Source organism: Mirounga angustirostris, unplaced genomic scaffold (assembly GCF_029215605.1).
Source record: "Mirounga angustirostris isolate CCGP_5_RB_7025 unplaced genomic scaffold, mMirAng1.0.hap1 SCAF_10, whole genome shotgun sequence".
Classification (NCBI taxonomy): Eukaryota; Metazoa; Chordata; class Mammalia; order Carnivora; family Phocidae; genus Mirounga; species Mirounga angustirostris.
In genome coordinates this window covers 10,735,476-10,748,650 of record NW_026991718.1, presented here as the reverse complement: position 1 = coordinate 10,748,650, position 13,175 = coordinate 10,735,476, and the positions used below count along the sequence as shown (strand labels likewise).

The following is a 13,175-nucleotide window of genomic DNA, read 5'->3' as shown; positions in this document are numbered from 1 at the left end:
CAGGTGAGCGACCTGGGGGTGACTGGTTGACGAGCCTGATTCAGGGGCAGCACGTGGGACACGCATCCACATCCCCTGTGCCTTTTCACGGAATGCAAGCACTCCTTTGTTTTGTTCAAAATGCAAGTAAGAGTGTAGGTCCTCATAATTATCGCCAGTTTGTAAAACGTTCACAGAGCCAGCATCAGTGGCCAGTGACCACGACAAAACGCACTTCCCCTTCCGATCGGGCGGCAGACAGAATTGGACACTGTCCTTCTGGGTGCTGGCCTGTCCCTGGCCGAGACGGAGGTCATGCCTCTCTGAGAGAGTACCACCACCCCGTGTGGCTGCAGTGGTGGCCCTCATACCACATGGTAAACCCCTCCTCAAAGATTTTATCCCCTTTTGCAGGACAGAGAAAGACTCCATGGGATTTCTACTGGCTAAATATGACAAATTAAAAAAAATGAAAACAACCACGTTCCAACCAGAGCCTTCGCACGCTGCCCTACTTGTGAGAGTCTCCTGAAATGTGTGTGTCTCCTTCTAGGAATGTCCGCCTTCTTATGTATTAACATAAGGGAATAAATCAACATGTCCTTACAGCTCAGACTTCCATGAAAACCAGACAGACAGAGCACAGTGCAGAGGTACGCATCCTGAGGGCTCACCCCGCGGGGGACCTGGGTGGGTTTGGACGGCCTCACACCCTCACTCACCGACCCTCATGGTGCCCACACAGGTCTGTGCTGTGGTGCGTGCTACCTGGGAAAAGGAGCTTTCTTGTGAGAATGCAGCTAGGTGGGGTCTGCACACCGTGTGCTCACGTGACCTAAAGCATCAAATCCCCGTCTGGACTCTTCACTTCCCACTCACTCATTCAGACAGATAGTGTTTGCACGGCCAGCGTCAGCACTGCAGTTTGAATCTGAGGACGGGAGCTTACGGTCCAGTGGGAAGATAAGCTGTTTACCCATGAGACTGCCCAGGGTGAGACCCAGAGCTGCATGTGGGCCGAGAACAGGTGTCTGGTTCTGCACGAGCGCCATCGTGAAGGAAGTTAGGAGGAAGCCTGCTGAGTGCAGGCCAGCCTAGGTGAGACAGGATCCAGTGCTGAGAGGCTCTGGGATCAGCTGGATGGCGGGGCAGCCACCGGCAGGTGTGGGCAGGAGGGTGGGCGTTCCAGGGAGAGCCGGCGAGGGGCGGGGATGAGGAGGCCAGAGGCGCGGCTCCAGAGGATGCACCCTGGACGGCCACTGAGCAGTTCTGGGAGCCGTTGCCGGCAGGCCTGGACAGGGGCCAGGGCAGAAGATGGGAGGTTGAGCACATTGGGTGGTACTGAGTTTGAGGAGCAAAGAGGACGTTCAAAGCCGATTACAAAGTGTTTAGCTTGGAGAATTTGGAAGTTGGGAATGACAGAGAGGGCGGCTCACGAGGGGAGCCCATGGGAGCTCTGGGAATGTACGGGTTTAGACAAAGCTTGGGGTGGTGATAAATTGCCCAGAGACGCAAGTGGAGATGTCTTAGCCTGGGTTTGGCAGCTGTTTCTGCAAAGGACTGGACAATAGTCTAGGTTTTTATGGCACAACCGCTGGGCTTTGCCGTTGTGCGAAACAAGTCACCGACCAAATGGATGAGGGTGGTGGGGCCCCATATGGCTTTACCTATGAACACTGAAATTTGACTTCACATAATTTTTACATGTCACAAACTCTTCTTTTTTTCTACCCAACAATTTAAGCATATCAGAGCCATTCTTAGCTCACTGTAACAAACAGGCTGGGGAGATGCCAACCTGGTGCTCATGGGAGAAGGCAGGGCCAACATACACGTTTGGGAACCCCTGTCCTTTCCCACCTTCCCTCCTTCACTACTCCCACATGTGGACTTCCATGCCCTGTGGGAGAGTGCCTCAAGCTCCTCAGCATGGTGGGTGATGCAAAGCCATCTCCTCACCTGCCCCACAGGGCCCGTCCCAGCTCTCAGGCACCTTGTCCGGCCATGGGTCTTTCATCTTTGCATAATTTCTACTCAAGCTCATGATCAAATGCGAGATTTGCCATTTTGTTAAAGTTCCTGCTAATTCCTCCAGAATGGACTCCTTGCTTCACTTTCTGCATGAGTATGTATTTCACTGTCTTCCATTTGTTCCCTAGCTCTTCCTTAAAACTTGTCATCCAGAAGGAAAGAAGAGGTAGATAGATGATACATGATAGAGTGGATGGACAGGAGGATGGATGGATGGATGGATGAACAGATAGATGGGTCAGTGGATGAATGGATGGATGGATAGAGGGATGGATGGGTGGATGGGTGGATGGATGGATAGATGAATGGATGGATGGATAGATGGATAGATGGATGGGTGGATGGATTGATGGGTGGATGGGTGGATGGATGGATAGATGAACGGGTGGACAGATGGGTGGATGGATGGATAGATGGATGGGTTGGATGGGTTGATGGATGGATTGATGGGTGGATGGGTGGATGGATGGATGGATGGATAGGTAGATGGGTAGGCTGGTGAGTGGAAGGATGGATAGATGAATGGATGGATGGATAGATGGACAGATGGATGGGTGGACAGGTGGATGGACGGATGGATGGATGGATGGATGGATGGATAGATGAATGGGTGGATGGGTGGATGGATAGATGAATGAGTGGATGGATGGATAGATAGATGGATGGGTGGATGTGTGGACTGGTGAGTGGATGGGTAGATGGATGGATTGATGGACGGCTGGATGGGTAGACAGGTGGATAGATGGATGGATGGATGGATAGATAAACAGACAGACAGAAAGACAGCAACTAGCCAGTGTCTGGAAGGATGAAGGCACTTAAATCAATGTGTGTTGAGTGTTTTTGAAAACAGGTGGTAGGATCTAAGGTGTGATATCCAAAGACTGGGGTGAAAAGTCCTACTTTTATATCCTGTTGGACATTTCCATGGCCCTGCCCCTTGCTCCCAAGCATTATGCTTCCCCCCCACACCCCCACAATAGGCTCATTTCACAGTTATTCTTTAGGAGCAATGACTCAATTCTCTGTACCTGCAGCAAGCCTTGGGGAGGACATTCTTGTAGGGTAACCACAGACCACAATTGCTCTGTGATGTCTACTGCCTGGTGCCTGGGATCAGGGACAGCTCTCAGCTTACATCCTATCAAGAAAACTGACCTGGCCACTCTCATCCTTAATGGGCATTTTCTTTGATGTTTTCAAAGTCTGTTAGATGAATCTAGTGTGAGAGAAATGGAGTCACTGAGGTTCTTCTCAGTAAATTATGGTAAAAGTTTGCCTTTCCTTCCGTTTTTTTATTTGTTTGTTTTGTTTCTTAAAGACCTAATATTGAAGTTTTTGTTCTGTATTCTTGTTTCCTTGTGAGCCAGCTGAAGAGCTTGGCTCAGCCGAGGTTTCTGACAACAGGTATGTTCAGGGTGGGTGGGAATGAATGCCAGTAATTACAAGCTTGTCCGGCTCTTTAGAGCTGTCAGCTGATCCTCACAACAGCTCTGTGAGGTCCAAAGGATGGGCACTATTACCACCTCTCTGTTCTGGGGGCAAGTAACACCCAGAAAGATTAATCTGCCAAATATCACACAGCTCCTAAATGGAAGAGCTGAGAATAGACCCAAGTAGGTTTGACTTCGAATCCACTAATAGGTGTTGCAAGCATGAAAATGTGCTCTACTGGTCATGACCTCACCCAAAGTCCAACTATAATGACGAGGTCAAGGAAATCAAGGAGGAACTCCTCCCTAGATCACTGCGAGATATTGCTAAGTTGGAAATTGTATAAACGGAATTCTTAATTATGTGAATTCAATTTTTTGATCCTTCATTTGCAATCAAATGGATCAAAAGGATAAAATTATAACAAAACGGAAATTGGTGAATTATGATTAAATAAAACAAAAATAATTATTTTCTGTTATACCCTAAGCCACTCTCTTTTCCACTTACATTTTTGTTTCTCTATATTATGAATTGATACACGCAAGGATAATCAATATGTGATACGTCAAAGAAATACTAAATTTCACTCACTATACATATTAATTGTTATTAAGGCAAAGAATGACTAACATAGCTTAGAAACATGTGCAGCAACTCACATTGAATTGTAAAGAGGTTTTGGAACTCCCCAAACATTCAGTTTAAATGAATATTTTTGTGTGCTATGATTTTAATTAACTATGTTTTTCAGAGAGGAGCTAAAAGAACTTTAAAAGCCCATCTCCTCTCCTCTGCTACAGAACAACAAGATAAGACTTATAAATCATCAGAACTTCTACAACCCACATCCCAGTCGGGAAAATTTGCCAACTCAGTCCACATATCCTAGAATTTGAAGCAGAAATGCAGTTAGATAAATACGTGACATCAGAGAAATGCAGTCACCCCGCTCTCGTTCAATGACTTACCATGTTAACACAGGGAAGCAATGGGAGCTACCTCGAATTGCTGGCAGAGGGCTCAGAACCCACGAGGGCAAGTAAGCTACCCCCTTCCTGAGAGGCAGGTGGTGTTTTATTTGTTCTACCTGCTCTTTGTTTTTATTGGATGCATGGTAGCTAGGTCACCACAGGAGGCCTTGCCTGGCCCCACTCTCCATGGGGAAACAGGCCAGGGCCGGCACCTGCTGGAAGGAGGCCCGGTGACACCAGCAGAAGTTGTCTGCTCTTGGGTGCACCTTCGAGTCACTGGTAAATGAGATAATGTCACCGTACAGGCAGCATCCCTGGGGAGGCCAATTTAGTTGGTCCAGGGTGCAGCCTGGGCATTAGAATGCTTAACATCTCCCCAGAGGACTCTAATGTGCACCCAAGGTTGAGAGCTCTGAGGGAACACAGAGTTTCTCCAATGGCCAAGAACTCTGGGAGCTACCTCTGGCACCCCCAGGTTGCTCTGTGTTGGAACCATCCACGAAAGGAAGTTTATGAAGATAAGGACCTGCCTCAGCCACAGCAGGAAGCCCATGAGCCAATGGCTCTGGGTCTCCACATTCTGAAAGTGGCCAGAATGTGCTGCTTTGGAAGCATCGAGGGAAGGGCATCTTTCTCCGTCCTGCAAGCTTCCGCTCACCCACACCTGGGAGCACACAGGGGAGCCCAGCCTGTGGGTGTGCTTTCTTTGGTACCCATCAAGGGACCCCATGCTCGACCAGTTTGTAGGAAACGGATATACACAACAACAACATTATCAACGGCAAGCGTGACGCTCACTTAAAGAGTGTGCACCTCCTACCATCATATCCTTTGGGGGATATATCCCTGGTTTGCACCTTGGGAGCTATGGCCCGCTTGCCATAAGTATGGCTGTCGTAAGTGTTGTACTCAAACGAGGTCTTGGAATATTTCTCCAGCTCTTTGGCCAGGTTGGAGCGAGGCGTGGTCGTGGGGACGTTGTTTCTGTAGCCGTAGTGAGGGATCTCGAGCTGCTTTACAAAGCACATTGGCCTGTAAGCAAACAAGAAATAATCGACAGCTTGCTTTCCCGCAGCTGCAGGTAAGACATGGTTCATGTCAGCATTAGGGCATGTCGCTCAAATCCACCTTCCTGAGCAAAGACCGTGTGTGCTGGAATTGCATAGCCCCACATAAGCCGCCTGCCTCACTGCCAGCATGCGCAAGAAGCACACAAATAAGACATTTAACTTTCCCCCGTATTTCCTGTTCTGTTTGGGGCCCTGGCTGGCTGGACTCGGGAGGTGTGAGGACAGGAAGGACCCCGCGTCCTGGCATTCCTTTCTCAGGGGCTTCAGACAGGAAGAGTTAACAACAAAGGAGGTGAGCTAGTAAGACGTTTTCCTTAAAAAAAAAGAGAAGAAATAAAGAAAAACTCTTAGGGACATGGGTTGACCCAAAACGAGATAAAAATGTACATGGCTGGACATGAAAATGGAAAACAGATAGCAGCCGGTCCGTCCAGTATTTTTACGGGTGGTCATCCAGCAGTCCAGACTCCGGAGGAAAGTATTTAAATGGAGGAACACTCAGTTATTACACACTCATCAATATTCTACCTGGTTTTGCGTGTCTATGTGTGTGTGCACCTATTTCCATATCTGATGGGTGGGATTTTTAAACTGTTTGGGGAAATGGCTTTAGACTTACAGACAAGTGGTGTGGAGGGGTTCCCTTTGCTCTACATTCAGCTTCCCTCAGGCTAATAGCTTTATCAAATCACCAACACATTTATTTTGATTTCATTTATTCAGCCTATTCTTGTCAAATTAACGAAATACTGTGGTGATTCGTTGAATGCCTGTCATGTGAGGCATTTTACCAGGTAATCTGTGGCGGTGCATACAGGAATAGACCCTCGCCTTGCCTTCAAAGAGCACGCAGAATGTGACATTATTTTAAGAGTCCAGCTGCGAAGTAAGCTGTACAGATGGGTAAACGGTCCAGGCAAAGATCCAGGGAAGAAACTACAGACGTCAAAGGTGAGAGGCAGGAGTGCTAACGGCATCTCTGGGGACTCGTGGGAGCTGGTGACCTGCGGCCAGATGGGGGACCTGCTCCACCCAGTGGGCAAGGCCCAAGGCTTTGGGCCGGGGAAGGCGCGATCCCCAAGCCTTCAGAAGATTAGGACCAGCTCAGAAGGAGCGGGGCTTGGAGCAGAGGTGTCAGTGACCAGGTGGCCCTTGGTGAGGGACAGACGCTGTGCTGGAGGCCCACCACCCGCGGCCAGGACTGGAAAATTGGAACAGGGTTGGAAACCCTTATATCTTCCTGTTGCACAATCTGCTTGAAGACTTTTCAACTCTTAGTTAAATGAGCGTGGATTTATTTATTTATTTCTAAAGATTTTTTTTAAATTTTTATTTATTTGAGAGGGAGAGAGAGAGAGCGAGCAAGCACAAGCAGGGGGATCAGTAGGCAGAAGGAGAGGGAGAAGCAGGCTTCCCGCTGAGCTGGGAGCCAGACCCAGGGCTCCATCTCAGGACCCTGGGATCACCAACTGAGCCCCCCAGATGCCCCATGAGTGTGGATTTCAATTATCTTCTCTTTGCTCCCTTCCTGTCTCCTTCCTTGCCCACCGGGTGAGTGTGCCCCACGTGGAGACACCATGGGGAATGCCCACAGGGAGACCGGGTCCTCCAGGCCTTGCCCACACTTGGGATGCTGGGGCCTGAGGTGCGCCCCGGGAGCTGGGGAGCACGGGAGCACCCCAGAGACGAGGCTGTGGTTGGTGTGGGTGCTTCCCTTCGGGCCCTGTCCCACCCACCTTGCCATGCCCAGCCAGAGGCACATAAAGAATATTGTTTGTAGATGCATATCAGCCCACACTCGTGTGTTCCATTGTCATTTGCTGTGGTTTTCCATGGCTTTGGTCTGTGGTTTTGGCCACAAAACCACAGAAACAAGGTCAAAGGCTGTTGCTTCAGGCTCTACATCGGCGTGGAGGCTCGTGTCTGAACGGGGTGGTGTTTGCAGTCTGCAGCCCCCAGGGAAGCATCTCCCGAGTGATGCCTACTCAGCCCAACGGGAGGGTCCCCAGGATGGGGCCTCAGGGCTCTTTCTAGCTCTGGGGTCTGGCTAGAGGTGACAAACGTGGACAGAAGCCCTAAGCCTCGGTTGCTCTCTACCTGTTCTCAGTTCTCTTGGCTGACAGCCATTCCTTCTCAGATGGACGGAGCCCCGGGGGAGGGCTCCCACCTGCCACTAACTAACCTTATCTTCTGGGAGGTGGGGGCCGCAGGCTCACGGGGGCATGTTAGACCGCTAGCACCCCCACACAGAAAAATCTCCGAGAACATACACCAACATTTATTGAGGGTTTATCTCTAAATAGTAGGGTTATAAGTGGTTTTTATTTTCCTGGTTTTGCCTCATTTTCCATAAAGATTTTAACTTTTCGGGGCACCTGCGTGGCTCAGTTGGTTAAGCGTCTGCCTTTGGCTCAGGTCATGATCCCGGGGTCCTCGGATCGAGCTCCCTGCTCAGCGGGGAGTCTGCTTCCCCCTCTCCCACTCCCCCTGCTTGAGCTCTCTCTCTCTGTCAAATAAATAAATGAAGTCTTTAAAAAAAAAGATTTTAAGTTTTCCATTGAGGGACAAAAGGGTGCATAGTGACTCTGGTAAAATCCCTTCAGAAAACTAAACTAATGCACAACAAAACCAAGCAGGTGTTCATGCCACTTAAATGGTGCTTTTTCCCAAGTGATTTATCCTAAAGAAATAACGTAATGGAAGCAAAGCTGTGTGCACGTGTGCGTGTTTGTACTCGCTGCTCCCTCCGTAACCGTGGAATGTGGACCCCACCTCCGAGCGACGACCTGCTTCCTGCATCGGGGCGCCCCCCCCACCCCCGAAGGTGGGCAGCCATGCGACCTGCAGGACAACCCTGTGAAGACCCGGGAGTGTGTCTGCCATCGTCTCCTCCAGCGATGGTTTGAAGGGGGCAAGGGGAAGTGAGAATTGATAGACGGGATCTGGGACAGGGGGTTTCTCCCTCCACCCCTCCCAGAATCCTCCCTGTCTAAACTGAAACCTGGCCTGGACCAGGTGATCTCTGAGGTCTTTCCATGACAGTGACCGAGTGGGTTCAAGTTCGTCACTCAGCCGCCCTGCACCCAGCTCCTCCGTGCCCCCTCGGGGTGTCTGGGGACAGAGGAGCCGGCCCCTCGGCGGGCTCCCCCATGGAGAAAAGCTCCGTACGTCCTGCGAGGCGGTGCCACGCTGCAGGCTGGTAATATGCCCTGTCCTCCAAATTAAGATAAAATTACTTTGGGCATCTCATTAAGGTGGGAGCTTCCCTCTTTCATCTAACAGTCACAGAATCACAAAATAACATCCAGGCCAGAAAGAAAACCAGAAACACATCATCTACTCTCATTTGAAGACTTACAGCGGGCGGACAGAGTCCCAGAGTGGCCAGGTGGCCCCCTGCCCTCACACAGACCCCGCGGGCGAGGGGTGGGCCTGGGGCTTGGCTCTTACAACTGCACCAGTGACCACCGGCGTTCCTGCCCGCCTCCCCCGGGGCCCCCGGCGCCCGGGCGTGCTGGGTCTCATGACATGACATGCTCGGCATTTGGTACCTTAGCACTCGGTCTGAGGCCTGGTTGGACTTGGACACATCACAGCTCTGGTGTTTCTCCTGCGCCTTTGCCAATTTCTCTGCTGCAGCAATAGGGCATCCAGAGAGGCTGCAAGGACAGAAAGCGGATTTAATCGTCTCCACCAGCAGCTCCTCGGCACACGTCGCCCCCTCCCCGCCTCTCCCTTGGTCGGCACCAGAAGACCCAGAGCAGCTTCCCACACCTGCTGTGGGCTTTCCCGAGGGGACGGCTAGGAGAGGGAGAAATAATCGTGGCTGTCGTGTGCATGATGTCCTGCGGTCTCCAGTGGATGACGCTGAGGACCGTCCGCGCGTAAAGCACACTCAACCCTCTCCAGCAACTGTGAGCCGAACTCTGGGTCATTCAAGAGGACACGAGCGAGTTGAAACTGTAGACACAGATTCCACTCGAGGATGTTTCTGCAGGTGAGGATGGAGCCGCCTGGGTGGGATGAGCTTCTAAAAAGCCCAGGAACGGCAGCTCTCCGACTGGTGTCAGAAGATGACTGTGGGAGCGCCACTGACCGTAGGGCTTGGGCTTCCCACCGACCAGCTCGTCCACGTCCTCCCCGGGAGGGGCGTGGAACTGGGAAGAAAGCAGAATGGTCTCTAGGGCCGCTCTGAAGTGTTTTTTTGGAGCTAAATATTTACGGGAGAGGGAGCAGACTGCTTCTCTGGTGCTTGCGTTTATTCTTCATGAGATCACGGGGTCTGCTCCTCGTGGGTCTGCACGGATAGCTACACACAGGTACGGATGCGTGCCCCCCATGTGCATCATGTCTCACAAACACACCATTGCCGAGGACTGACGAGGGAGCTGGTGCTGTGAACACCACACTGAACGCGCTCAGCATCAGCCTTTTGCCAACCTACCGATCATTCCCTTCTTCTGCAGACTAAGCCCAGGACAATCTCTGAGGGCCACGGGGTTGTGATTTGTTTCATTATGAATTTAACACAAGTAACCAAATTTACCAGACGGAATAAATTAAGATGAAACTCATAATAGTTTCCTTCATTTAGCCATAATTTCACATGAGCTTCTGAGGCTGAAAGAATAGGCTGTAAGATACATTTTAACAGATCACTCCGGCTATTGATAAAGAAGTATTTGATATGATCTGAGTATTATGAGCAGCTTTGTGAAAGTCAGAACAGGAAAGGAAAGAGAACTGGAATTTGTCCATAGCAAAAGTGTGATTCCAAGCATGTCTGTTTACCTGGCTCACGGTCATGCTAAACGCTCCCCAACTAGAACTTTTGGGCAGCTGCTAGTATTTTGGTGATGTCCACGCTGATGACTGGGGTCTCGGCAGAGATTCAGGGGCAACCTAGTTAGGTCACAGGCCATCCAGTCTTCGTGCGTTGTAACCCTTCCCTGTACGATGCGCACAGCTTCTCCCCACCCCTGGACGGGAACTGAACGTTCCCTGCAGATGGCTGGGATCCATCTTAAGTATTACACCAAGGAGGGCACCTTCTGGGGGACTCGGGATGAGTGGGTGGGACAAGTAAAAAATCCACTCTGCAAAAAGGGGTCTCAGCATTTGCCTTCCCCATGCACGATACGCTGCCAGAGAGCGGCCTGTCCCCCGGGGCAGGAAGGGGAGGTGTGCAGGGGCGCACTCCCTCCGGAGGAGGTACGGGTGTGGCTGTCAGGGGACCTCCATCCCCGCACCGGCATGGGGCACAGGAGCGCTTTGCTTACCTTCTGTGCGAGTTCCTGTTGCTATTTACATGCCCTCGCCCTGTGCAGCCCGGAGTGGGACACTTGAGAACATTCTCATGCATGGCAAGAACTTGACAAGGAGAGGCAGAGAAGACAGCCCAGCATTAAAACATAGAAATGGTCCGAATACAAGAATATGCAATCATTTTAACAAAGGCTGGGTTAGTTTATGATGGACAGTCCTACACACATTCGTGATGGACATGGTCAGGAAACACATGTAGGAAGGAGAAGGTTGTCTCAACCTTAGTGTCACTGGCATGCAAAGCAGGGTGCATGGGGGGCGCTGCGGAGGTCGGGAACGTGGCAGCCGACTTGCTCCAGACGGGGCAGGGAAGCAGGGCCCCCCTACATCTCCCACACATCAGCCCGAATATCGTTTAGCCATGTAACAGCACGTAGATTGGTAATTTTTAAAACATGCTTGTGCTCTGGAAACACAGAGTATGATGAGGGCACAGTGGTCGTGGGTGAATAGAGACCCCCAAACCTAATCTGTAAATAGAATGAATTAAATAATGACTTTTCGTCTGGGAATCAAATATTGTATTATTCTGCCAGTGGGATGAGCTAGAATAGTAAGTATTATGCTGTGTACCCTGTGAAGTCAGCATGGGGACCCCGTGGGGTGGGGTGCCACAATGGGAATAGGCAAGGCGAGCAGCCTGTTGCTGGGGGACAGCGTTTGAGTTTACATGGGGCGGTGACAGGCCTGGACAGTTTGCATGTCTTCTCCTGCCTGGTCCTCAGTGAGCCCTGCTGCTCTGGGGGAGCTGGGTGCTAGTGGGAAGCCATGAGGACTGACCCCAGCCCTGGCCCCCACATGACTGCACTGCGGCAGCAAGACCTGGGGCGCTTTCCCTGCCAGCGAGGTTTACCTCACAGCAGGACCATGAGAAACAAAGTCTGCCCAACTGGTTATGAATCCTCTACGATTTTCCTCCTTCTCTAGAACAGTCTCTCTCTTCCCTGAAGTCTACATGCTATTCCCATCGGGAGCCGTCCTCCCTCCTGACCAGGTCCTTACAGAGCGGCTACATTCTGGCTTCATCTTTAGTTCCGTGGCTCCCGTGTCTTCCTGATATATGGTCCATGCTCAGTAAGCACCGGTGGAACGAGGGTGAGCCAGCCTTTGGCTCACTGTGTGTTGGGGGGCTGGCTGGAGGGGTGTCAGGAGGCCTCCCTCCCGGGGACCCGGCCCCGGGCCCTGCCTGCTCGCTCCCCGTCTCCCACGTGAGGCTTCATTCTGCACTCCCACCTGGCCTCCACTCTCCCCTCCAGGGTCTGGATTCACCTACGTCATTCTTGCTTCGGACGATTTTCCCATCTTCCTGTTGCGGCATCGCATAAACCCTTCCCACGACACGGCCTCCTTCTCAAATCAATATGTCTTTCCTTTCCGTTGATGCTATGCTTTTCGAAACAAAGTCTTCCCTGGAGACGGCAGACCTTTGGTGCCCAAGCGTGGCACGGATCCCAAGCAGATGGCCGCGGTCCGTCCCGTGAGTGTAGATGCACTCCTTCCCAGCCAGGTCGGTGGGGGCCGGGCTGAGCCCGCCCTGCCCCCATCTCTCAGCCCCACATGGTCCTCAAACCTCTGCTGCATCTGCGGCTCCTGTGCGTCCCAACCTCCCTCTCTCTCTCTGAGCTGTCAGTGGCCTCTGCTGTCCGTCCCCCCAGACTTCCTCCTCAGGCCTCCCCGCATGGGCCAGACCTTTCCAGGACAGCTCTGCCCCCTCTTCCTCGGCTTCGCATTCTACACACTCCCATTTTCGGCTCCCGTTCCCGCTCGCTTTATGCCTCCTCTCCTTGGTTTCTGCTGCAGTGCCGAGAAAGCAGGTCCCGGGAGCCCCCTCTGCTGAGGAGCCCGCGGCAGTCCCCGCCAGCCTGGAGCCACCGGGCCCTCCTGCGCTCCCTTAGTGCGGCCTGCTTCTCCCGCGCTACATCCATCAGCGGAGTCCCTCCTTTCGGCTGCCGGGCGGAATTCTCCGCGTCACCTCCTGCCCCTCCCTCTCTCCTCCTTCATGCCCGCCTGTGTCTGGAGCGCGTCTTGAACTCCTCCCAGACTTTCCACCCCTGGCCACTGCCTCCGACACACCTGGTGTCCTGTGTGGACGACCACGACAGCCCCTGGACAAGCCGCGGACCCCTCCTCTCCCTCAGGGCCAGCTCACTGCCACCCCAGGGAAGCCTGCGGGTCCCGTGGGCAGCCTGATGTCTCAGGTGTGAGTCACCGGCCGGGGAGCCCCTCCCACTGCGGTCACCTTCTGTCTTGAGCGCATGGCCCCCTCTCAGCTGCGCTGGGAGCTCTCGGGGGGCCGGAACCACATCCTGTCCCGTGGTGCATCCTCGGTTTCTAGTGCAGCGAGCTACCAACTGACTACTCG

The 13,175-nt window shown here is 52.2% G+C and overlaps 1 protein-coding gene across 1 annotated transcript in view; it reads right to left on the bottom strand.

The window, feature by feature from the left end:
• The window catches only part of MYT1L (myelin transcription factor 1 like), a 161,520-nt gene that overhangs the window by 80,835 nt on the left and 67,510 nt on the right, over positions 1 to 13,175 (bottom strand). Inside the window, exons 9-11 of the mRNA XM_045884010.3 lie at positions 10,768 to 10,858; positions 9,040 to 9,147; positions 5,239 to 5,450 (exon numbers count right to left, since the gene is read on the bottom strand). Coding sequence (XP_045739966.1) covers positions 5,239 to 5,450; positions 9,040 to 9,147; positions 10,768 to 10,858 — 411 coding nt within the window. The remainder of the gene's footprint in view (positions 1 to 5,238; positions 5,451 to 9,039; positions 9,148 to 10,767; positions 10,859 to 13,175) is intronic.